The following is a 27597-nucleotide window of genomic DNA, read 5'->3' as shown; positions in this document are numbered from 1 at the left end:
ATATATATTATTTCTCGTTAAACTTATAATTTTCTGTCGATTGTGTGCGCGTGCATAAAAGGTGCATTAAAAAGTGCATTGGAAGGTGCATTAGTGCATAGTTTATGGGACGCTAAAGTTCTTCAAAGTTTGTATCATGTATATATAACAAGACATTAAATTATGTAGTGAATAACAATAAAGTACAACAGCGTAGAATATCCAGTAACAATGTCACAAGAATAGAATGTGACACGTTTTAGTGTACTTTACAAATAATTTTCATATTGGTACAACGAGTGCTAAGAAATATAGAAGGGAACGTATTCCGCGGCTTTTTATTTACAAATCTTCGATTCGTCAAGGTATAAGAAGAAATGGGCACAAGAATAATGTACAAAACCGTCGTTAATTAACGGCACTGATATGGCAAAGGTATACTTCTTACGTTTATATTCACAACAATGTGAAGTTTATAGATTCGCCAAATGTACGTGTAACATGTATGCAGATCAAAGGGTCGAGATTTTTCTCTACTTAGATAGTGTCATTGTATAATTCCTTTAGCTGTAGAAATATAGTACCTTTGGCTAAACTTTTTAATATACGTGCATATGTCTGTGTGTATATATGATAATGTCTTTCTCTGTGTTCTCTTTAATTACGTTAGAATACGAGTGAATTCGTCGAAGTAAAATCAGCCATTCAGTCGGCAGTATCAACGACTGGTGATTAAAAAAATTTATAACGCTGATAAAATTATGGACAATTAACAACAACGGTTCGATAGAATGTCTCTTCTGCAGGTATCGGTAATCGTGGTCAGATAAACGTCATTCATTTGTTTCCTTTTTTTTCTTCAAAAATACATACCCTCTGCTCCCCTACTATTGTCTAATGCGTCATGATATCGTTTCGATTTTACATTACAATTCGCAAGTTCCATCTCACGTCAGCTTTAGATGGATATTATTAAAAGTTGACTCGAATCATGCGTAACAGGAATGTCGATAATGTCCTACGACTTAAACAATACCGCATCAGGCCCTTTATCTTAGCACGTTATTTTCCCGCCTCTGTATATACTTTGTCTTCTATTCTGTCTTTTATTATTTTGTTCTCGTTCGTTCTCGAGTTTCTTGTGAATGGTAAAAGATCTATCGACGGCTCGGTAAGTGTCGACGGGAAATGAAAACGTCGAGTAAATTCGTAGATTTACAATAAATACATTTTAGGTCTCCCTTATTAATATACACCTAGATATTTTGTATTTACTTAAGTTTAAAGACATCTTCGTTCTTTTACTCAATGGCGAGTGAATCGAAAAATCTATATAGGGTCGTTCGGTTCTTAAGTGTTGCCATTTTTTATATTTTCATTGCCGAACAGATTGATATTTCTTTCGTCGTTTCATACGAGACAAAAATATCGAAATTTTGTAGTTAAAAAGACACAACTCTCTTTTATGGTTTCTCTTTTTTGTATTAACAAAATGAATCAACGTGTGAGAAGTGATGGAGCTAACGATCGATAGTGTCCCCCTAAAAAGTTATGTGAAAGACGGGAACACGATTCAAAACTACGGAACTAATTTCTAATAAGAGATTTCTTTACGAAATACGTAATAAGATCAGTTTCCAACAGTGTATAAAGGTAATCGACGAACTAAATGACAACCGTTCGCACGAATACTTGAAAAAGCATGTACTTTCATGGGTTTGTGTTTTGTATTTTAAAATCTCAACGCTAAATATATATATTTATATTGTATATAATATACGCTTTGTTCTTTATATATATACTTATACTTTTTTTTTTTAGTTTCAAATACATTTATACTTTTTTTTCAAGTTTCCTATAATGTATATTAATAAATATTACTCTCCGTTAGTGGTGAAACTCTTAAATAATAAATAATAACATACGTACATTTTGTATATAATAATAATAATGTATGCAGGCCTGCCCTCTTTATTTTATAGTTTTGCAAACGATCAATAAGTAACAAATTCATTTAGTCTCTCAACAAATTAACGCGCATCATTTCTAAGCGAACTAATATCATTTTTTATCTCTATATTACTCCGCAGTGTACCGATGCAAGTAAAAATATTTTGTACATCTATCTCGTTCTCTTCGAACGAATTTTTAATTAATTCAATGTTCTTTTGAGTTTCTTTTTCCGTTCGTGACTATTCTCGTAATATATTTATTTTACTTATTGCCTCCCTGTGAGGCATACGCAACGTTAATGATGTAATCAAAACCAATTTTCGACTATCTTCTTTCTAAATCCTGTAACTCTGAATAACGTTCTGATACGGAGCCAACTGTTGCAGCGTGTTGTCATGTATTTTCACTAAGAAATAAAATATTAATTAAACGAACTCTCGGTCATTATAAGCGCGATTAACTATATTTTACTATTGTTTCAATCTATGATGAAAACGCGTCGTTGCTACTCCTTCGTTTCCCTTTTCTTTTCTAGTGAATAGGTATAGCGCCAAGGAATGAAAACTACTAACATTTACGGCCGGAAGCATCGCTAGAGCTTTGTAACTTGATTCTTCGTTTCGTGGATGTGCTGTACGCTTACACCTAAAGAACTTACATGCTATGAGTATCCTTCGATCTTCAGTAGCTGCCTTGTAATATGCTGAAGAAGCGTTTCTCGTGCTACGAACGATGATTCGGTGACCGACTCTCTTCTGTCGTCAATTTCAAGCTCGAACATTTAAAGAATATTCAAACGAAACGATCGTCTATTATAATTTTAATTTTAATTTTCATTTCCCTAGATGCAGATATTGTACCAAAAATCCAAATTCAAGTTAAGCTCTGGATAGTAGCAATAGAAATTTCAACAAAAGTTTTCTCAAGTGAAATTTAGTTTAGTTTAAGTAAGAGAGATATTCTTTGATGTGAATAAAAACTGATCTTTTATTTAATTTTTAGAAATTAACTAAATCTAAAAGTTTTTACTAAAAGAAGAAATAAAATAAAACAACGAATATGTTTTTTGGTCTGCAAGAGAAAAGGAGAGAGCCGGTACACACTGTTTAGGATAGTAATTATGAATGCGAGTCCCGAATTTGGCTTCCGAATTTTGTACACGTAATGAAACGCGACGCGATTCTCCTGCTCATTAAATGAATTTCTAATATCAGCTGGAATCACTTTCGATACGATGTCGCGATATAATCAACTGCATCGCGGCGGCTGATTATGCAATTAATTAGAACGGGCGGGTTTCTTACAGATCACGGCCTAACCGGTCCATTTCATCCAGCAGGAAGTCGACGTCCGCTTCCGTTACCGCGGCACTCGAGATAATATTTCTGAAGAAATTGGGCCGTCGATCGTCCGGCTGGTAGCCGACCATCAGTGTTCCAGATTGCATCATCCGGCCTTTCAAAATGGGGCAAATCTGTGAACACATATTTTTCTTCTGCTTTCTCGGTACATTGAGGACATGTAGAAATATTATTATTATCGATAGAAATGATTCTAATGAAATATAGGATAATCAGAAAATTGTGAAGTTGAAATATTCCAAGCTAATAATTTAAGTTTGGAAATGGAGAATTAGAGATCTGGAACGTTAATTAAGGTTTAACTAAACTATGGTCAGAATGAAAAAATAATACCCGTTATAATATTTAGTAAGTTGACGAGAAATTACAATAAAATATGCGTAAAACTCTGCAATCTAGTAATTTGAATACGTTGGGATAGAGTTAGAAAAATTTGTAAGTTCTCAAAAGATGGTCTCACATCTCCAAGGATCTTGATCCTCTCCTGAGTATGTGGCATGTTCCGAACGCGTATTGGCAGGTACCAGAAGCAGACGTTCACCATTTCAGGTTCCAGTATCAAATAATATTTATCAGACATCTGTTTGATCCGCCTGACCATGTACTCTGAGAGTTCCATCAGCCGGTCCATGTGCTTCTCAAATCCTTCTGTACCCTGTATGTCAAAACGAATTTGTCCAACTTTATCATACAAATTAAATATCCTTCTAAACTGAATTATATTCTCTGATCATTCATTCCATCTACTCTCTGAAATTTATTTTACGAAGTACGTCAGGATTATCTCTTCTAAATTTTAATAATTTCTATCTATGTTCTCCAGTTTTGTTCGATTGCTACGTCCATTTACCTTGGCTCGCCATTGCAACCAAAGCTTGAAGATGTCGTTATGACGTCCGCATTGAATCACCTTATCACCGGTGTCGTACTTCACGTCGTACAGTTTGTCTGTCATGAACAAATACTCTGCGGACATTTGGTTGCAGCTAATCAGCAATCCCTGCAACATAAAGACATAAAGAACATCGCGAAAAGAGGAGAGAAAACATCGTCTCTCCTGTTGTCTACCAGTTCTCGTTTGTTTTTTTTTTTTCAGTCCATTTTATGGAGCTTGCACAATGAGCGTTTCGAGGCGCGTTCGAGAAAGTTTCTAATTGACAGGCGCGACAAGAAACAACGGATTCCGGAGAGACGGGTCCCGGTCGATATGAGAATTCAACTCATGCGCAGGAAGAGGGAAACTGAGGGATATTGAATTTACAAAATGGCGACTGGTACTCCGCCACCCTACCAGCCACCATTGTACACCCATGATTCCGCGATTCTACGCGTTTCGCGTCCTAAAAGCTAATTGAAAGCTTGCCGTTAAACATCCGTCCCTCGTGATTCGCCGTTAATCTGACTTTATAGAATGAGAAGAGAATTACAGTAAGAGAGACAATAAAGAATACAGGGAAATTAAAAATGACTGAAAATTCATTGAAAATTTATTGAGAATTGTTGATGAGTTCTATAAATTTAATAAATCATCAGAGCTTAAAGAAATAGATATTTAGAACGTTGAATTTCTCTGACGATTGTTGCCACCTTTAAATCCACAGTTCGTCACAATTAAAATAGCATATAATTGCGGACTAATTATATAGAATATTTGTATTAATAGCATACACACGCAATAGGAGGAAATTATACGCGTTTGATATGAGAAAATTCAATTTTTCCAAGAATAGGTGGCTAATACACGAATCAGTAGAAACGGACTGCATCTGGTCAGACGCACGGTTATTCTATACATAAAACTGTCTGTATTTGCATTATGTGCATATAATAGCATAAAATTATAGACGGTCGACATTGAAAAGCTTCACTTTTTCAAGAATAAGCGAATAACACGCGAGTAAGTAGAAACTGACTGTACTTGATCAAATACGCGTATATTTCATATGTATATACACATATTCCTCATGGATTTTTCTCGTTTCTGGACTATAAAAGGGAAAACATAAAGTGATACAATGATCATTTAACCGTTTAACAAGAGAAAATTAAAAATTGATATTTGTGTACATGATTATTGCTGTTATACGTGGCAGTCATTATCAATCACAACTCTATTCCGTACAACTATACTATCATCAATTATCCTTTTATCCACTGTATGTCAAGTGAAAAAATTCATAACAGTTTCGATTATTCATATTGATATTCATATTCGTGATCCTGATTTGCCTATTGCAAGTTGCAACAATTCTTAAACCCGGGGTTGTTCGAACTGATTTTTCCCGATCGTGCAAGGATAACGATAAGGACGAAGAAGGAAAAGGCTTGGTAAAATCTCCCTCGAAACGTTCCGCGGCAGCCGGCGCACGGAATTTTAATATCCGAAGGGGAAGTTCTGAGTTAGCAATAACCACGCAAGCGCGGGGTGGGAGGGATAAACCCCCGGGCAAACCGTCGTGGTACGGCCGGCAACATATGTTATCTCTTAGTTTAATTAAATTCCTGCAGTGCTGCGTTCCGACGCGTACGTCTAGCCCTATGGAATGCAACTACTGTTGTGTCATCGCCCTTCCAGGAGACCGGAATTTTGCTCGGTCCACGACCTCGAGCTGTCGATTTGCTCGACATGATGTATACCCACGTGTATGAGACACGTCGCCGAGATGGATCATGATATAATTCTACGTACAGTAAGACGAATAATAGAATGAGTTTCGTTGACTTACGTCCTCCTTGAAGTGAATCGTCGAACACTGAAGCAACGCTCCCATGAGTTTGTGCGGGTTCCAGGTTACGGAGTCGGCTCTGTGAACATTGACATATTATGAAGAATATCTGAATGGAAATTGTTATTCAAATATCATTAGAATTATTATGAGAATCTGAAGTTGAATGATATTATATATAGATACTAGTTAAAGAATTTTGGGTATCTGAAAAGAGAAAGAAAATAATTCTTCATTCGAAAAAAGATATTGTGATAATGAGTAATATGAATTGTTTGGAATATTGAGTAATTCTACAAATAGAAAAGTATAGAAGCGTGATGATATATCGCAAACACTAATTTTTTAAATTTATCTCAAAAGTTATTGTACTATTATTATTTGTGAAAGTAAATCATTGTTTTCTTGAGAATTGAATAGTAATCATGTACCTATCGAAATTGAGAAATTTATAAAAAGTAGAATTGATCAGCTGGGCTTCAGAGAAATTAATATATAGAAACTAAGATCTATAGTAGATCTTCTCGAGAAATTGTGAAAGTATTAAATATGTTAAAAATAGGATTGTGATTCGGATTTGGGTTTAATAACAGGAGATAATGAATTGAAAAATGTGAGTGGAACAGATTTTATCTGTAATCTAACGAAAAGAGTGACATAAATATGGCTGAGAAAGGCGAAGGAGCTCAGCTGGTCGTCAAACGGTTATCCACTCCCGAAGGGACCAATAGGGGATAAAATATGAGTTATTTTCCCTCCTGCTTCGAGGGGGTCCATCAATTCGAGAGAAGAGCTATTAATATAGCCACGGGATTGGATTTAACCCTCTGCTCCTAAGAGACACACCCTTGCGGTAAAAATTCCTAACCCTTCTTAATCCTTGCCGCGGTGAAACGCGAGAACCTGTATACTACATGACACTAATTTGCGATGCACTCGAAACGTTCAACAAGTGTCGCTCACCTTCCCATTAAAATAATCCACTGTCCTTTTAATATGCATCAGATAGGTTGTACATGATTTCTTAATGAGGTAATCTCTTAATCAGAGCTTTTTGTAATTAAAAAGTTAGAAATTAATATGGTTAAATTTTTAATCCTTGTAATTTTGTCTTTTTTAAAGGTAAATAAAACAGCACAAAAAGGAACTTATTGCGTAAAAAGATTATTGGATTATAAAGTGTTGGAATTTGACAATAATCTAGTGAAAATCTCTGTGAGTAATGTAGAACTTTAATAAAATTTTAAATATTTTTAACCTGTTGCAAAAGTAAATTAAAATATTATATAAATATAAATATGAAATACATTAAAATAACGTTAATTGAATGTCAAACGATTTCTCGATATTCGATTATCGTTTTTTAGAATAGAAAGAACCGTAGCCTTGATAGTGCTAGATATTCTAAATGATAGTCATCAGTGTCGTACTCATATTCCATAATAATAATTCGGGACGTGTAGCTTTTCGCTTATGCAATCAGCACCAGTTAACTCAGTTCAAGTAGAATCAGATGTACACGTGCAGACGAGCGCGGTACGGTCTGCTTCATGACAAACGTTATCGACACTTGGCAAGTGACACATATATCGCGAAACTGTCCCTACTGTCTGTTGACTGTGCTGTAGATGATGTGAGAGTACTCGAGACGGCCAGGGAAGAGATTCGTGTCGACGACAGACGTTTGCCATTAGTCACTCTTCTGCATCCTCTTCAACATACGAGTTTATCGTACTGTTGTATCACTAACACTTTCAACAGCTTCTCCCATTCGACGTTTCGTATTCGTAAAGCTTGCGATTCCACAGTGCATACATTTGTTTTAATATTTCATTGTGTAATTAATATGTGATTTAATTAATCGAGAAATTATAATTTTATAGAGCATAGTTTCATTTTAGAGAACCGAAGGAAGGTTTCCCAGGTGTTTTGATTTTCCATTAGTTAAAAAGATATCGCTAAGAGTGTGCATAATGTCTGTACATAAAGCTCGAGTGATTAATGCGATTCGCAACTGGGGCTGGCGCGTGCAGCACCCCTCCGTTCACTCTTAAATTCGTCTTAGGTGCCAACCCCAAAAGCCGCGCAATATATATTACGAGGGTTGCTAATTATCCTCCCCTCCCAGAAAGTAGGCGAGGAAAGCAGCTACTTTTCAACTGGAACTGTCAAATTCATTATGCATTGAGGAAGAAGGATTGATACGTCAATCTCAAAAACAATTCTCTACGTTCACCGAAATACAAGAGGATCAAGATTCATCTAATGTTAACGCTTATCCATTTTTTGTATCCATTCAAATGCAAAAAAAGTAGTATAGCTTTTCCATCACTTTATTATTTCTGCACGAACATGCCTAGTAACTAGACTGTGTGCGTTTATCCATTTATAATTTAAAATTCAGAAATACATAAAATGCACACGATACGCAAAAATGTGTGAAATATCTAAAGTATGATACTCGTTACGAACAAACCTCTGCTTAGTTTCCGTTCCATTAGTTACATTCATAAAGATATGATTTTGCGTAATAACTTTAATACCTGCGTGCATATCAATTTCATTATTTTTGATTGCAAGAACAAATTTTGCAAGCTTACTTATTTACCTTCTCTTTATATTGCTTCCTTTATTATTACGTTAAGTTGACACTGAGGGATAAATTGACTTGGAAAAATTCATATTGTGAACGAGGAACTACTTCAAAATAAGAATAACTTGCAACGATCACCGGACGAGATCGTAATAATCGCGCTCCAGAGAATCGAGAATTTTCGGTACAATTCAGGGAAGTGTATATGAAAGAAAAATACACGTGAAAGCAGCTGAGCTTAGCCGAGTATGCGACAAATCTGTTGAATCCAGAGAGAGAAGGACGCGAACTATCAGATTCACTTCCGCCTGCAAACCTTGCTCTCTTCCCCAGAATCTTTTATGCGTAATCATTTCTGACTTTGTCGCGACAGTGGAATCACGATTTCCCTTTTTCTCTATTTCTCTCTCTCCCTCTCTCTCTCTTTCCCTGTGTCGCTCCTTTTCAAGGGTTTGCACTGTACTGTTCGAGGGAGAAACAACGATAGTTGAGGAGGAGAAGAGAGGGGCGATAAAGAAGACAGACAACGAGAGAATGAGGGAAGATGTTCCCTTTGTAAGAGTTTAATCCAGCATTGTCGAGGCACGGTCTTTTATTTCAGGCCCGCGGAAGGCACGGTACGATGCGGCGGCGCGTCGATATATAAAGAGGAGAGTTCTGTTCTGCAAATGCGCTCCAGGGAACTGATCCAGCTGTTGCTCGTCCTTCGGACTTTTCGTTTGCCATTTTAATCAAGACTTTCACAGGAAGGAAGTCCTGGGGTACAGTCTGTACAAGCAGCAAAACAGCGATGAGAGTGGAGGATTTTACTCGCGTTTACTCTACATACCGTGTGTTTCGCTTTATTTAACATTGTTACACATCATCGTGGAATCGGCGAATATTTAATCTTATCAGTTCTGAACTACGTATCATATTTCCTTTACTGCGATTTTCAGACTTGATTTGATACTTGAAAAATATTTTCGATATTTGCATGCTTTGTTACTGTACATGTGGCAATACCGACAAGTAACAATTCAAAAATATAAGTTTGATAATTCTTATGAATTTTGTTTTCACCCCTTATCTCACTTATGTAAAACTTATAAAAATATTGCCATGAAACATTGTAAAAATTAATCATGGAAGTAAACCCAATAATTTGTATCAGCTTAAAAACAAAGAAACAAAACATTTTCGCCTGCGCACGATAAAATTTCATTTTTTGTGTAGCGATGTTTAATAAGCTTCAATCGAATTCGAAGAAGCTTCGTGCCACGAAAATTTGTAACAAAAACACATTTTAAAACTAGAATAGTAATTTACTCCTGCTTGAAAAGGATAGATATATAGTAACTACTGTACACAACAGCAAACTTCTTTCATAACATGTGATATTAACATTTTCTGTGTAGAGAAAAATTCTGAATAAATGCCACGATGCAGAAGAACAAGTGACAATACTCGAAATTGCTCGAAACCGGCGACTTTTTGTATGAAAATGATTTTCCTGGCAGGCCTCGTGCCACTTTTTTTCGGGTCACGGACTGTCTGGCGTTGAATGAAGGGAGCAGATGCGGCCGGATGCAAATCGTGGATTAATCTCGCCAACCCCATCTGAGCTACCCCCGAATCGGTCTATTCCTGACCCCCCCAATTGCAGCGCGAGGGGTCGGACATCGCTCGCCTCTGTGAATCTATATGCGAAAGTTCGCATGTGTCGAGGACAGGAGTCACTCCTTTCTGTCGCCCCTCGATTCTACGGATTACGACACTGTACAGAAATAGCTGGCAGGTATCTTCTTTCCGCGTCGATTAATTTATCCTAATTTTTAGCTAAAGAATCTTGTTATAGATTTTTTATATTTCACAAATTCCTTTAATTGTTTCGCGATTAATTAAAGAATTCCAAGTTTTAGAAAGATTTCTGGGAATAACAATTGCTGGGTTTTTATGTATTTTTATGTATTTTTATGAACAACTTAACTATGCTGCATTCCTTGAATTTTTATTCATATTTCGATATTTCAATTTCATTATTAGCATAAAATTGAATTTCTTTTACTTGAGAAATTGTTTAGTAGTAAGATAACATAACTGAGTAAAAAAGAGTCGAGGAACGCAGCAGGATTGAAAATGCAAAACTGTGCGTAAATATATAAAATATTCAAAGTAAGATATCTGTTGATAATATATATTAGATGAAACAAAATTATTTAAATTTCATTTCTTAGCCATGCTCTGAAAAATATGCGGGATTGTATAAATATCCGCAATGTGGAATAATTATAACATTTCTCATTGATATCAATTTATGAATGGGACTATTTTACTTAAAAAATCCTATTTAATCTACATTTTTCCAAATTTCAGGATACTATAGTTCGTATTATTGTAATCTTGCAGTCATTATTAAAAGAAATTATCCTATTCCCGTGCAAAGTGATTTTTCTAAGGTTTAAGATGTCTTATTCTCATCCCGAATACATTGAAAAAGCTTTATCGATTTTATCTTCCGTGCCCACGTGTGCGTATGCTTTCTTTCTGAGTGACTCCATCAAACTAAGCCTCAATAAACTACATATAAAGTACGTGGATTAAGCCGCCCCTCTATGGAACACGCGTGGAGGTGTTTCTGGTTGATCGAAAAGAGGCGAGTCAAGGAAGTTGGATCAGTTTAAGGGTGAAATTACGTCACGATTTTTTTTATAAAAAATAACACAAGTCAAATATTTTGTTCTTTTCACTCACCGTTCGATTCCTGTCATTCGGGGATGTCTGTATTTCCTTGAAAGAAGCAGTCCACCACCCCAAGCCGCCTAAGAAAGGAATATTTCGTGAAGACTTTGTAAACGTTGACTCTTAAAGCCCAGATTTTCCGAATTTTCCCTCAATTTAACCCATCGAAACTGGCCGCCGACTACGTGACGCTTCTCACATCTATTATTTACGTTAAGACTCTTACGCGTTTGGCATTTATCGTTCGAACGCTAAACCGATTTGAATAAGCCGTCTGGCTAAGTGAAAATCTTTCTCGTCCCATTCTAGCTTCGAAACACTTTCATCTTCAATCTTGTTCATTATATTATTCGAACAAATATATTTTTTAATTTTATACGCGCGATACAACGGAAACGATCGATCGTTCTTACAATTGAAACAAATACAACGACTTTAATATTTTGTCTATTCTTGAGCCATTTTCTCTCGTCGATAGAATTATTGTTGGTGATTACTATAAAAAATACACACAATGATCTAAATTGTATAAAATATTCACAGTATAGTAATCGTTATGTTTTGGAGATAAAACTAATTTCACCGACTAGATCCGACTTCTTTGGTTGCGTTCATAAACATATCAATTTGTACAAATATCTAATTATTATAATTATTGGTAGAATTAACTGATCACTCACGTCGATGTGTAGCCAGAGCTTGTGTCTCTGGCAAATATCGGCGATTTCTGGAATAGGATCGAATGCTCCGATGACGGTCGTTCCTGCGGTAGCGTTCACAAAGAAGGGAATATGTCCTCTAGCCTTGCGTTCCAGAATCAATTCTTCCAACTTCGATGGGATCATGCGTCCTCGATCATCGCTGGGAACCATCACACAGTTGTCCGTTCCCAGTCCACAGACAGAGGCGCATGATTTCACCGAATAATGGCACTGTGCAACAAATTAACCACGCCTTAAATTTTTATTTCTTTCTAGATTATATGGCGGCTATAATTTTACTATGAAATTAGAAATAAAATTTCTCTAAAAGCAATTCTCTTGTACGATTATTATAAATCAAAGGGTTCTCTAAAAGTGAATTCATTGCAAAGGATTTCTTTCTAGCCTAACAAATTTATAGAAATTCTATCTTGGAAGATTTTAACTTCCATTGTTGATTTATAAAAAATAGATAAATAGAAAAATTCATATATCTTGAGGAAGGTGAGTCGCGATTAAGATTCTTTTATAGAATTGTGAATTAAAGAATTCTTAAAGAAGAACGCAAGATGTATCCTAACGATCAAAGATATAGAAATTGAAGAAGATACGAAGATATACCGGTTTATACAAGAATAAAGTTTGATTTATCGCTGAGCTTATAGAAAATGTTATAAATAGAATTAGGCATACCTGGTCAGACGTAAACATAACTAGCTGTCCCCCGATAGCAGCGAGGCCTCGTTCCTTGTAAGCGGGGAACATTTTGTGTCTGGCAGCGAGAAAAGCATAAAGATTGCTGATGGAACCTCCTGGTGCAAGGATGGAATCACCACCGTTCCAACCAATGAGCTCCCTCATTTTCTGAAGCACCACGTGCTCCATCAAAATGAACACCGGCGCGATTTCGTAGGTGAACATGTTCGTGTTGGCTGTCGCTGTCAGCCATTCACCAGCCATCGAAACGATATCAAGACCGCAGGATAATTGATTGAAGAAATGAGGATGACCTGAAGAAAATCGCAAAAGAAAAATGGAATTATCACATTAGTTCACATTTTTTAATATTGGAAGTATAGACCGATGTCACTATATTCTGTACAGTTAAATGTACCATACGCAGATGATTATAATTAGAATAGTGTAATGGAAAGAAATAGGTATGCGTATATATTAATAGCTATATAATATATAACTCTAAATAAAGTATAGTTTGAATATTTTATTATATATTTTAGAGCATTTCGTGCAGTTCTGCATTTTTACATTTTCTATAAATGCATGAACATCCGTAATATGTTAATTATTCTTTAATCTTAATAAAAATCAATATTAACCTTGCCAAAGAATCTGCGTTTTTAATAATTGCAAACATAAAAAGTCGTTTGACGGATATAGTAGTTGCAGTGTTAACGATCGAACAATGGTATTGAAATCCTTGAAACAAATGTCTGCGTTAAATTCACGAAACAATCCTTTCGCCACGGAAGGAAGCATTCAAATTAATCGTTTCCATCATGAATCAGGGTGACGTTCTAATTCCTTTGAAATCGTGATTGTTTGAAGACGGCGTCCAATGGCGGGGTAATTAATAACACCGACGTGGCACGTGGCCAAAAATTATATTGCCAACGTTCGTGACGCCAAACAGCGAGGTCGGACGTTAAAGACACGCGAATAGAAAGCGAGAAGAGAGAGAAAGAGAGAGAGAGAGAGAGCTTTAAGCTACTGGCTGAGTACGTTGTCATCCGCTCTGCTGAACATCGCGCCAGGATCAGGGTTAATGCTTCTGTTCGATGGGAGTCTGCCTTCTGATGCGACTGGGGGAACAAGTGCTCGGATTCTACTGTTTCTTGTACGCGAGATACACTGCTGTATCAAGTTAGATTTCTGTATTTCGTTTTCTTTGGTAATCAATAATTTTATTTCGAATCAGTCTATTAGTTTTATTTATATTTATTCAAAAAATAAATGATTTTAACAAATATAAATTCTAAGATATTAAACTTGTAATATATTGCAAGATTAATATATAGATAATGTAGAAGTATAATAATGCTTATACAAAAATCGGGGAATCCTGTAGCTCAACCATATTATTATTACTGGATTTCATTCTACAAATGTTAAGGCTGCTTTCATACTTAGGACACATGTGGAAATGTTTCGATATAAACGACAATTTGCAATAATTCAAGATGAACCGAGAAAACACTAGAATTTGATAAGTAAATATGGAACCTTTGTGATTAAACATGGAGTAAAGAGGCTATATGAGTCACCAGATTTTGTTATGCAATAAATTGGTGTCTGTTAATGCTCTTTACACTATAACAAGCACTTTAAACGATTTCAGAATTATTACTAAGCTATCCACAAGAAATAATGGAGAAAGAAAATAATTTAGGAGTAATAAGTAAATAATACCTTATTATAATATTTCAGGGTTGAAAAAATACTTTTACATTCATCACCTTGTTAAACACATTGTTTTTTGTTAATTTCGATTCTTAAATATTTCCTATCTTTTTACTATTTGTTTCATTCTTGTTAAAAATAAATTATGTATTTACGTACATAAGTATTACTATTCAACGAACCTAAATGAATTTGATTTATCCTTATTAACTCCTAATTCTGTAATTATAAAACAGATTACGGAGTAAACAATAAATTAGAAGATTTTTATTTATTTATATAAAGTAAATCCTTCTTTTAGTTATGGATATCATTTTTCTGCAAAATTTATGTTTCCGTGATGCAGGATTTTCTTCCACCCTTGAAACCTATATCCTATCATTCTCTAAAATAAGGTAGATCCCTTGATCCCGAGAATTGATGGATTTACTCCATTGAATATCCGGCCACGAAAAGACTTTCTCCCCCGAGTGTACGATAACCTTCGCAACCTTTGATAACCAATGAGCATAGTCGGAAGGTTTTTCGCGTGAAACCTCCAGAGTCGCGTTATGTTTTTCCCAAAATTCTGCTCCCTCGATATTAAGACTAAAGACGCGAATGAGTACTTCGAGGGTGGCGCCTGGACATTTTAATCTCACGGTATTACGTAGTGATTGACGTATGACGCCAGTCTATCGGGGGCTAAGTGCTCCCCTTGGCACATCTGTAACTGTAACTTCAGTACTTTTCTAGCGCGAAGTCGAGATCATGATTTCCCTCACAAATTTTCGCAATCTTCAAGAATATTTTATGAAAGTTTTGGAATAACAATTCGTGAAATTAGTGAATAACGAATTTCTGTAATTTTAACAAAAGAGTACGATTTCTAACTTTTCTATCTTTGTTTCCTTAATTTCAGTTATTCCATCCTTCGATATTTTAACCCAGTTAAAGAAATAAAACCAAATTCTTGAAACCCCAACGAATAATTACGATTTCTAGTCATTCGATCGTTTTTTACTTATGTCGAATTATTTCGCCTTTAGAATATCCAAAAAAGAACCTCAAAAAATTTTCAATGAAAAAAATCAGCAATGATCGAAATATCCACAAGCGCTTATCGCAATTTTTCTCCCTATATGGCAAACTAAATTTAGTAGATCCACCAGTGAAACATCGAAATCTCCGGAATCACGAGCGTATATCTCGACATAAGAGTCTCCACCCCAAAAATGCGATATCGGGCAGCGGTATCTGAGCCGTTTGTCGCAGTGTTATTCGCAATTATCTTGGTCCGTGGATCGTGGCACGCGTCCGGTTCTAGGGTGTGCAACAAGACGTCTCCCTTTCTCTGTCTCTCCCCCGATTTTTCCAAGAGCATCAAGCTCCAACGGTTCAGCCAAGGGTGGTGGAGGGTCGATGGTCCGAGGAACCCGCATTTTGCGCGTCACACGCGTCGCTGCGCGACTAGATTGTTTGCAGAGGCTCTCAAACTGACGTATGACACAGGGAAAACAAACTATTTCGACCAACTGGCGAGACAGGTTGATGTAAATCACGCGAATCGCTAGCGTAACTATTCTGTGGCAAGCTTGCGTTATCTTCTGGGACAAATTGAGAAAGTTCTAACTATTACATCAGTGCAATTGCTTGTAGATTGAACGTGGAAAATGAATTCAGAGCAGAAGTGGGGGATGATTAAGTGAACCTAGCTAAACTTTCTATTGGAAAGAGAGGAATGTTGTAAAAGTGAAGTTAGACGTATTACATTGCGTTTCTTAAGAGAGTGTTACAGATCATTAATATAAAATCTGTGTAATCAATAATATATGAATTATTTTGCTTCGTTATTCTTTGTAAATGGATTAGATAAATTTATCTCACCACCATTCCAAAGTTTTCATCGATTTATCAGAAAATTCCGATATTTTTACAGTACACTCATAATATTAGTTTTCTTACCATTATTGTTATTAATTGATGCAATTATAGTCAACCTTTATCCAATACGATATTATTCACTGTAGTTGAAATAAGTACCGTTCCTATAATATTCGTCAAAATATAACATTAAAAGATTTTAATATTTTGGTGTAATATTTTAAACGCCCCAGAAATGAATGCAACGATGATTAAACATTCATGATGGGTAGTGAGCGTTTTGTTTGCATAGTTTATAGGAAGGTACGAAAAACAAACGCACGAGAGTGCAACGCGCGGATCGAGATAAACCAGGCAGGTTTGCCGTATTATGTAGATTTAAGGGTATGTTAATTTTGCTGTGAGCTGCAGGGATTTTCAAACCGGATCCCCTTAGACTCATTTTCATTGCCACGAAGTAATAGCAAAATAGACGCTGCCCCCTTAAAACTAATGGACGGTGATTTTCTTTTTATTGCGATTCTTTACACCCTCGCGTAAATCGAATTTCTATATCAATTTTGTGTTACAAACATTATAGTCTATTTATAACGGAATATTGAAAAAGATAGTAAAATAAAGAGGAATATATTGTCATCTTTTCATAGCAATCTGTTAGCATTTCCTTTTTCTTTGATTTTATTAAAACACATTTCTGACAGGTTTGCGTTACTTGCTTTATCACGATTTCTGAGTTTCTCATATCAATTTCATTATACTTCTACTTTTTTCTTTGTTAAACATTGTTTTATTCGTAAAAAAGATATTTAGAAAAGTAGTGAAACAAAGAATATTACAAAATAAATTTTTCATGTTTTTTATTTATTTTGTTAAAGAATGTTTGTCACAGATTTATACTGATTAATTTCTCGTAATTCGTGGAGTTGATATAGGAGGACATAAATAGACTGGTATTTGTACGTCCGATACGATAGATTCAGCGATTTGTTCCTTTCACTAGGTTGCTCTTACGAGCAATTACAACGTCGGAGGGTATCACTTTCCGACTAATTTGCTCTCTTTTCCCGCGTGGAAAAGAAAAACGGAACAAACTTTAACGTGGAGAACCTGCTCGATGCAGACCTCGGTAATATATTACAGGGCTTAGGATTTGTATGAAGAGAAGTGTGTAACCCTGGCTAAACGCTAATACCGTGCAATCAATCATATCACTAGGAAGAAAACCATTTCGAATGTGGTCTTGAGCTCAGACTTATGTAACGGCACAAGAAAACGTCTTATGCGAATAGCATTATTCACCTTTCGACGGAGAAACTCCATAATTTCATTTCTTTTACGTAACTTTTACGTAACTCTTAACTCAACAATTTCATTTATCTTCATGCACTACGTATTTGACCAATTTTAAATATATAATCTTTATGAATTAAATATTCAACAGATTTTAAAAATAATTAAAGCTCAAATCTTTTAAGAACCATAATTTACACAGACAATAGGAATTCTAAAATTTAAGCCAATTTCATTGATCAATCAAATCGAATTAAAAAGAAAAGGAGTATCGTTTATGAGAATATCCATTTGTCTTTGTAGGCATATTTGGACAGTTATGATTTTGGGTGCAGGAATTCCATTCTTCTCGCCTTCTACCGAATGGATGACGTAACAACTTCTGCGTTCCATGACGAAACGATTTCTACATTCCACGGCCGGCTATCGATGCCAATTTAAATTCCAATGGGTGTAGGCGATGCTTTCGTGCCGAAAGTTCACGAAGGGTTCAAACTATGAGCGATCCCGTAGCTACCCCCGCTTGCTCGCCCCTATTTACTATTTCCCTCGACCCCAGCGAGGGAAAATCGTGTAGAAATGGCTCTTAATTACACCGATCCTATTGAATTCACCACCCTGCGCAGTGGTGCCACGTGCGCTAACGCTACAACCGTGTTTTTCGATGGGCACAGTTTGTATTGTTCTACCCTCTCCCCCCTTCTTTTGGTTATCCGTACTCGAATTCCAATGGCTTTTTGCAGAAAAAACCATCGTAACTTCGATCCACGTTGAGGGGAATTGGGACGAAAGTTCTCGATTGAAAATTGGCAATTTTTTTGTCTGTTAATCCCTTCGCAGTCTCATAAAATGACGAAGAATTCAGGATGAATGATTTGGAAAATAATTATTCTTTTGTCTTCGAAATGTTCCACATTCCTGATATCAGATATAAAGAATATATATTTTCAATTTTCTATAGGAAATAAACGTTGATAACTGCAGTTAAGATGTGAAATTCAAATAAATAATTTATACAACTTTATTCGATCTTAAATAAATTTTATATGTTTGTCTTCTTCAGGCTGCGCTGGTAAAGCGTAATTTTACCTTAAAAATATAATTGATAGGTTTACAATTCTGAAGAAAACTACTGCTCCATCTCTTTGTAATTATACCGAGTTTCACTTTACGATATCGAAAAATTGTTGGTGTATGTAGATTGTGTTTTCTAGGTCGAAAGAACTAGAGCGCCTATTTTATATATCGACGAAGAGCTTTATAAAGGAAAAATACAGGGCTTCTTTCCAGTGTCAGACCTTCGAAATTCTCAGTCTTCGTGATAGTATAGACATTCCATATCGACAATATGTCATTGTTGATAAATACGAATCAATCACGAACGTCGATTCACCAGCTCCACCGCAATCAATCAAGATCTTCGTACGTATCTCGATATTAATCGATATTAATTTCCTCATATCGTGAGATACACGATAGTGGAAATTTCGAGCTTAGCGATAATTTACATAAATTTGACTGATTTTACATAAATCTTTTTCTATGTATATAATATTTCATTTTTTAAATACATATTCAGCATCATATTAATTCTTAATATGAAGTTTTACTTGAGACTAGTTGATTATCGTAATATTAAAATTTATATTAATTCTACGAAAATTTGTTCATAAACAATTTCCCTCCCTAAAACACTGTCTCCCTCTTAACAACCCGCAATATCTTTATTCTTTTTATAGTGTCATATTTCAAAAGACTATCATCGACATTCTTATCATCCAACACCCCAAAAAAAGCATTTTCAACGTATCTACAATCAACCGATTCGATTGCAGAAGGGTGGATATTTCCTTTTTTTTCACCGTTTCGATGACAGTCAGATCGCTACGAAGAGGGAATCTTTCGTGGAATATAATCTAATAAGGACTTTTTGTCGGCACGTATACATCGTGCACGCGTCCCTCTATACACAGGGGGTGGCTCGTCATTCACTCTGTCCACGATCCTTTCCATCGGCGTTCGCTACCAGACAAGCCTGATTTCTGGCCTAAGTTCGGTTTGCCCTCTTCCATTGTGCATTAGCATCTATTCAAGCTGGTAATCGAATCCTGCCGAGATAGCGAACTTTCGCGGGGGATTTGCGGTTGACTTTTGGCATTTCCTCCACCGAGAGACTCTATAGACTCGCCAAGCTACGACTAAATTAATACCTCAGTGTAAACTTCTACGACCGCGCTAGTTGTTTTACGAAGTTGACAATTTTCGATAAGAATTTTGAAATTAAAATTAGAGACAAATATTCAATATTTTGATAGATAGAATTTTCAAGCCACGATTAGATTAACATCTCAATGTAAAATTCTATGATCGCGTTAGTTGTAAATGTAGGAGGTAAACAATTTTCAATGAGAACTTTAGTATTGAAATTTAATACAAAAATTAAATATTTTGATTTGTCCAATAAATTGGAAGGATTTTTAATTTTGTGGGAATAAATGGAATTTAATTTTGTAGGAATAATAGGATTAATACCTAACATAGATTATTTATTATGGTACAAATTTTTCACTCGATTCTTCCTTTACAATTGAGGAAAGAAATGGAACTTTATACAACTCGAAACTGTATCACTGCTTCTCAGAGAAAAATAACCAAGATAGTGCTGGGTGATAACACGGTTTTTTTATTTCAGTTAGCAGCAGCCCCTCGCTCATTTATCACGTGCACAAGGGCAACGTGTATATTTCGGGGGTTGTAGCCGACGGAAATGCAGGAAGTGTCTCTAGCCACCTTATCTCCGACCCCGAGAGCGCGTATGCTAAATTGAATATGAAATTACGTGGCTTATCGCCCTCCCGAATGCAAGCAAATGTGATAGCACAGTGTTAAGCGATTCTCTACTAGTCATCATCTCCAATTTTCCTTCAGTTTTTCCCTTAGATTATTTTTATCCATATTTAACAAACAAAGAAAAATCGTTTAACAATCTTCATTTTAATTCAATTCAGAATTTTTACTTTTAATTAATAATCAACGATTAAAACATAAAAAAAGTTATTTTTGTTATTTCTAAATAATAATCACGTGTTCGGATAGTCAACTTGTTGTACAGATTAACGTTAACTTACCAGTTTTAACTTGATACTTTAAGGTGGTGGAACAATCAATGAGAAGCTGCTGAAGAGTCAAACCAGAGTCGGGAATTTCGAGATCCAGGAGGCGCATCATTTCGGAGGGATGATGGAAATCGAGTACCTTCGCAGTTCTGTCATTCGTTGATTTGATAAAATCCAATAGAATATCCACTACCTTCATCAGGAATTCCTTGGTTGCTGGATAACCTTCGGCATTCTGCGGCAGGATATCTGAGAGCAACAAAATTGAGTATTGTAGTAATAGATGTCTAACTATTCTTTGCATTTCTATATTCTTGTCTACACAGAGTTTCTGTAACATATCGTTTCCTTAGTATCTTCGAAATTATTATAGAAAATTGTTTCTTCTAGATATATGCTGCAAATATTGAACTGACGAAATACATTCTATCTTTCACTGAATTTTATTCAGTGATAATACTTTATTTAAATAACTAATTTTACAATCTCAGAGATATTATATATTTTCTCTTTGAATCTTATAATTCCAATAGCGTTACAAATATAATTTGTTATAAATTCTGAATATTCTTGGAAATATCATAAATATAACATTAACATTCAGCATTGTATCATTTGAATGTTACTATAAACACGATTCATCAAATTCTTATCCTTAATTGTATAATTTCGAAGATGTTGAGATACCAAAAAGTTGGTAAATCATACAAGCTACGACACTGATCGAAGTAATTTGAATTTAATGAACCGTAGTGGTGGCTAATTGCCTACTGGCAACTCTCTAATTGTTATAATCAAGTGAAATCTCTTCTACGACAGCGACACCGATCGATTTGATTACCGTTTTATCGAGCGTCCGTCTTTTCGTCGGCGCTCCGTCGCACAGTGAGCCCGATCGCGATTTTAACGGACCAAAAATCGAACGCAATATGTGCAAGTGCAATCAGTACCTTTACTCGTTCTCAAATACATTAAATTGAAGAAAAAGTTCAACGTTTCTTTAACGGCTCGTTATTATAGTTTTAAATACAGGTTTTTCTTTTTTTAGTAGGATTTTATATTTTTCTCATTAAAATATTTCTAGACGTTATATTTTCAAATATGTAATGAAACTTTGGGATAAGCTCAATTCCTACCCGCGTCAGACACTTTTCTTCCTTAAATCTCATCGTGTTATTAAATAATCACAATTTTTAATATTACTACCAAACGAGCGAGAACGGGCCGCTAAAATCGAACTAAGTGTAATTTATACTACATGCTGCATATTTGCAAAGTTTTAGTGCACAGAGAATGTTGGAGCATGTAATTGTTACGAGGATTTTGATATTAATAGAACGTTATAATATTTTTCGTCTCTTGTTCTACCGGGAGTACCTGTAAGGACGAATTACTTAATAAAGCGTACCTTCTTGATTGCAATTCATGTTCTCTCGAAAAAAATCCTTAAGTCGCAAGAGAAATTTAAAAAATGTAAGAACAGCACGGATGTTAAACGAATACTGTCCTACGTGCGACAGATTAAGAAAATTATAGTTCGATTGTTTATATCTGTGCTCTCTTGACTCTGTTATCCACTTATTTGTTAATTTATCTGGCATACTACACAGACTTGAAACAGACGTTTATCTTTTACGCAGAGTACAATTTGTTATCGAACTTTTGACCCGCCAGAATCGCGATCGGGCCCACTATGCGCCGATTCGACCTACCGCCGGCTCTCCTTCGCAGAAAACGTCAATTATTAGAATGATTTCACCTCATCAAACAATTGAAAGTATAGACCTATATTGACACACTCTCACTTGTTTGGTGGGATGACACCATCTCACATCGTCATCGTCTCTTCATCTTCTTCTTCTTTTTCTTCTTCGTCTTCCTCTACGTGTTATACCAGTGACGAGTGACTTGTTTTGCTATTCAGGAACGTTCATGCAATAGTCATTCATCGTACTACACGAAAATGCATATAATACAATCATGAGTACAGATACACTGAAAATATTTGTCTTCCAAAAATTTGTGACGTTCAATTTAAAGGAAGATGGAAGATGGATAAATTAAGAGATAGAATTTTATTGTGACTGGAATTTAAAATGTAAACTTTACCTCGAGTAATTTAATTATTTTATGGCTCTGGTTTGGCGCAGATAACAAAAACTATTTACAGTAGGACATTTCAATGTGCTCGTGGTAAATCCTTGGTAGATTGAACTGTCTTTTAGTCCCTGGGTAACCATAAAGTATCCTGTGGAATAAACCACCCTTCGTTTCCTATTGCATTAAGAAGATCCCATGGATAAACAGACCAGAAATTCGCTAGTATTTATGTTTTAAAGTCACTGTTTTTCTGTTATCTGAATAGAATGAAGGAATACTGAACTTCTTAATAGAAAAATTTTGCTTAAAAAGATGATCATCTCAACTCAAATTCAATATGCTTTATATTCCAACTTAATTAATACGAGTATATCGATTCTTAAGTCATTTAAATTTGAAGAAAATGTCGTTCAAAAGTTACGTTAGTTAAATTTTATGATAAAGATGTATTCAGAAAGAGTAGTATAAAGCTTTCCTAAAGGAGCAAGTGTATTTTTCAATAATCACGAGAACGATGAATGAGAATCGAATGGGAAAAGGAGGGAGCGTGGAACCTTATGGTGAATCGTTCTGAGCCCATGGTTAGACAAGAGAAATCCCTGGCTTCCAGAGGCTCTGCTTCGGCTAATCCAGCTCTATCAATCTAACGTCTAAAAAGACCGTCAAAGTCTCCTTTTTTTCGAGCTTTACAGCGCTTCCGATAGAACTACTGATCAGACTCTAATGTTATTCAATCGATAGTGAAAACAATGTACACAGAGGAATAAAGTTAGTAATTAGCGTTAAATCGTGCAAGAGACGGAAGCATCGAATACATGCTGTTTCGATTGGCGGAATTACAGATTCTAGCTTGATCTACGTGGAACTCGTACGTCGTTTGGCACCAGATGCACGGAACCCTCTATTCGTGGCTTTAATCAAAGCGCCTTCTAGGGGTTGTTACACGCGGCAATTAGTTCTGGCGATTTATAAGCAGGATTACGGGGTTAATTTATAGTAACGAGTCGGAAGAAACACAAGGCTACTTGAGTTCCCGATAAAACTTTTCGAGGAAATCAAAATTATAACAAAATTTCTGCAATAAAAAGATCTTCTATAATTAACTCCTATCAAAATTTTAAAAAGTTTGACGAATTGAAAATCGATTCAAGACATTACAGTTACGTTTCTATAATAAATCTCTACTGTTATCTGGTATCAAAATCCTAAATTATGTCAAAATCGACTCATTTTTTGACTAGAAAAATATTAACCCATCTTTTTTATTCTTTTTTAGCTTGGAAGCTGCTCTTATCGGTATCTAGCACTTGGCAAAGTGTAAACAGATTCCCTACAACAAACCCTTCCGCCCTTTCTGTGGCGTGTAATCTGTCCTCAGCCACTCGTCGTCTATGAGCCTCTTCAAGCCAATTCTAAATCCTCTATTATTATGCACCCTTCCGAACCTCGCGAAATCAGGACAATATTGTGACTCCCGGATTTCATTCTCGAAAAGTCAAGGCTGTCTCCACAGTTGGAACACACGAGGAGATGCTCCGAAACAACTTTAGAAACAATAATTTGCTTGGATTCGCAGTGACGCATGAAGACACTAGTAGAATATTGGCCAGTAGATACGGAACGTATCTGGTCAGACATAAAGTACACTTCTTCTGTCGCGCAGCAAACTGATCTTTGTTATCACTTTTTCAGCCATATGCTACGATATTAGCGTGCATTATTGTAGTTTAGCATAAAAAATTAAGGGAAAGTTTGAAAAGATACAACATATATGTAGGAGAAGCTGAGGTTATCGTTACATTAAAAGGAACACTTGTAACTCATTCTATTAATTTCACATAAAATTTCTGAAGAACAGGGCATGCCGTGATATTGAAAAAGTTCTGATAAAAGATTTTAATAAAACTTACCCGAATATTTCAGGTTACAGTGCTCCCTAGAGAGCGAGTACGTGTTTTCGGAACTCATTAGTCTGGTCGGTGAGTGTGTCCGGGCGAAATTCTGAAATTTACAATAAATATCAGTACTTATTGAACTACATGAATATATATTTCGTAACATTCACCACAAAAATTACTGACATTCGTTAGAATAATCTCGTCGAACGAAGTATAAATTTAACGAAATCTGTTGACGAAAGAAATTGGTAGTAGTAAAAGCTCATAGAAGGTACGGATGCATCCGTTCTCAGGCAACGATTACAAAAATTACCATCTTTCTTAAGGAAATACTACTAAAAGGAACCAAAGAAACAGAGTAAATGAACAGCTACCGTAACGATAAACGATCACAAAATGAGGAGAACCAGAGACAGACACGATGAATGATGTGAAACGAGATGGGAATGCCTTACATATAAGTATTCCTTGATCGCTGTGATTTTAGTGCCGATCATTTGCACATTGTCCATGTCTCTGCTTGTGCCCCTCGCCTCAGTCCCTACAACAATCAACAACAATGTCCGCTTCAGTGTCGAACTTTTCGAACAACACACTTTCGCGCTTTTTCGTATCTTTTCTATTATCCATAGCGAGAGCCTGACAAAAATTGCGCAACTGCGAAGCGAGAATTATTAAAAAATACGCCGAAAGAACACGGCAGGCCGAGCGACCAAAGAAACATGGACAGAGAGCATTGTCTGTTCTTTTTCATTCTGATTTCTTTTTTTCTTTTCGTTTTGCATTTAATTGTCAGTGAACTTTCAACTTCAGGTTCTTTGAAATCGTATCGTTGCTCTCTGAACCGATCGACTGGTCCTTGGAGCGTAAGAAATGTAAGCGATAGATCATCCTCGAGAGATTAGAAACTACGGATCACTCTACTGAAAGAGAGTAATTCAAACGTGGCAATAAAAGTGCTGATTGAAACGATTACGTAAGGAGGAAGATAGTGCAAGCTAGTAGAGAATCGTGCAGCTTTCATTCAGATTTTCCGTATGTATGGTATTTGGTGATTTATGTCGAGGAAAAAATATAGCGGTATTCAGGGATGTAGAATTTTTATGTAGAATACGATTTTGACCAAATGTAGCATATTGTGATGAAATAAATAGAGTTAATAATATAAGAAGTACGTACGATGTATGCTCCTGTACGTGTAGATAATAAAATATAAAGTCTTCTAGAAAGTACAAAGTTTCTAGAATCAGGTATGGACTAAAGTCTTTTAGAAAATAAGATAATACTATACTATTCGAATTATTCGTCAAATTTTGAATAAATCCATCCACGGATACCTCACAATGACATTGAGAAGGACGAATGGAGCGAGAATGAGTTATGCGTGAAAGCGACATGTAATTCGAAACAAGAACCGAGAGGGTTTCAAAAAAACATTACAAAATTCCACAACAATCCCAAAAACATAATCCTTCTATTACCCCAATAGAAACCACCCTTGAAGAAATACAGTTCTGTTTTCAAAACCCTCTCGAGTATCTTTAAACTACTAAGACTGGAGAAAGCGAAGATGGTCAAGAAGAGAAACGGTTGCAACGAAACTCTTATTACGAAGGAAGTACTCACCGATTCCTTGCTATCTCCTCGTGGGATAGTTGGAGTACCAATACTTCGATCTCGCTCGCGCTCGCAAGGGGATGAAGCTGTTGTAAACGGTAGAGAAGGACTGGAGGATGGATCGACGATAGACTGGTGAAGCGACGACGGGCTTCGGGGTGGTTTCCAAGGGACTGCTTCCAGCCGAAAACGCCTGGACGACTCTCGAGCCTCGGCCTGACTCGGCCTGCCTCGAGTCTGCCTGACCCAGTTTCTCTCTCTCGTGCAACCCACGCAACTACCCCCAGCTGGCGGGGGTTGTTTTCACGTGGGCGGAGCTCGAAACGTCGTCGTATGCACAGGGTTGAAAGGGACCCGCGTACGAGGGTGGTTACGTAGGCGTGTCGAACTCTAGCCAATCCCTGTTCGAACGTCATGCTGACGTCAGACAGTGTGGTATGACGTATCGTTCGTCGCTCTCCTTTATCTCTGTTTCCTCTCTAGCCTCGAAGGCAGATACGAGGACTCCACCGCGTGCGGTTTTCGCCACAGAGATGCCTGTGCACTGTATCTCCTTTCATATGTTTACGAATGTACTCCAGATGTGGAACCGATGGGATCCAAGAGAGTTACTTAGCCGCGAAATCTCCGGCACGCTTGCCCGTTAGCCGAGATACACGCTGGAGGGACAGTATCGGAGATACTCGAGCTTTTCGAGCAGGGCTCCTCCACATCGTTTGAGCGCCACTCGTTATCGACAACGCGTGAAATTATTCCGCTAGCGAACAAACGAATCACCTGTGAAAATCCTGCGAAATGTCATCGTTTGCCGGTAGGTTAAAATAAACCTCCATTCTTTTCCTACTGTATCACCTAATATTGTTGAAGATATTTTTTAGTAACGCGTTGGAAGTACTTCTATATTAATTTGAAAATTTCTCTAGAAACTAGGAAAAAATCTTCTGGGAAAACCCTTATTAATTTGGGATTACAGAAAGAGAAACCCTTGAAATGGATTGAGAAAGAAAATGTTTGTATAATATCATTATTATATGTATAATTAATTAATTTGATATCCTGAAAGAAGAAACTCATGAAACAGATCGAAAAAATGATTTACGATATAACAACTACATATCCTATAAATATTAATACAAATTGTATTGCACAAATTGTATTCTATTCTTGGAATAGAAATTGCATTCTGGAGTATCGGTGGATTCTTGGTCACTAGTATCCTGAGGAATTCAAATCATTCTCCGCTTAAAGAGATTCGAATCGT

The 27597-nt window shown here is 36.1% G+C and overlaps 1 protein-coding gene across 2 annotated transcripts; it reads right to left on the bottom strand.

Annotated features, from left to right (window-relative positions):
- Positions 1 to 1840: 1840 nt before the first annotated feature.
- Positions 1841 to 26582, bottom strand: LOC122574035 (glutamate decarboxylase). 2 transcript variants are annotated; one of them, XM_043741108.1, is made up of 11 exons: positions 26346 to 26574; positions 25175 to 25260; positions 24732 to 24822; positions 20734 to 20970; positions 12728 to 13044; positions 12014 to 12265; positions 11346 to 11413; positions 6020 to 6098; positions 4144 to 4293; positions 3754 to 3948; positions 1841 to 3406 (listed from the first exon to the last, which is right to left on the bottom strand). In XM_043741108.1, exons 2-11 carry the CDS (start codon positions 25229 to 25231, stop codon positions 3233 to 3235), a joined length of 1620 nt encoding a protein of 539 aa, XP_043597043.1. In that variant the 5' UTR covers positions 25232 to 25260; positions 26346 to 26574; the 3' UTR covers positions 1841 to 3232. The 2 variants fall into 2 exon arrangements, with proteins under 2 accessions (XP_043597043.1, XP_043597044.1); XM_043741109.1 differs by lacking the exon at positions 25175 to 25260 and having other exon boundaries at positions 26346 to 26582.
- Positions 26583 to 27597: the final 1015 nt, after the last annotated feature.

Source organism: Bombus pyrosoma, linkage group LG13 (genome assembly GCF_014825855.1).
Source record: "Bombus pyrosoma isolate SC7728 linkage group LG13, ASM1482585v1, whole genome shotgun sequence".
NCBI lineage: Eukaryota > Metazoa > Arthropoda > Insecta > Hymenoptera > Apidae > Bombus > Bombus pyrosoma.
This window is presented reverse-complemented; position numbering and strand designations above follow the sequence as displayed.

What these genes read in the sequence shown, in the direction of transcription:
- LOC122574035 (XM_043741108.1), bottom strand. Translation starts at nt 25,231, where the DNA reads ATGGACAATGTGCAAATGATCGGCACTAAAATCACAGCGATCAAGGAA. An exon ending in CGATTCACTTCAAGGAGGAC is followed by an intron (nt 4,294 to 6,019) that starts GTAAGTCAACGA and finishes TTTATGTTGCAG; the next exon opens with GGATTGCTGATTAGCTGCAA. An exon ending in GGATCAAGATCCTTGGAGAT is followed by an intron (nt 3,407 to 3,753) that starts GTGAGACCATCT and finishes ATGTGTTCACAG; the next exon opens with ATTTGCCCCATTTTGAAAGG.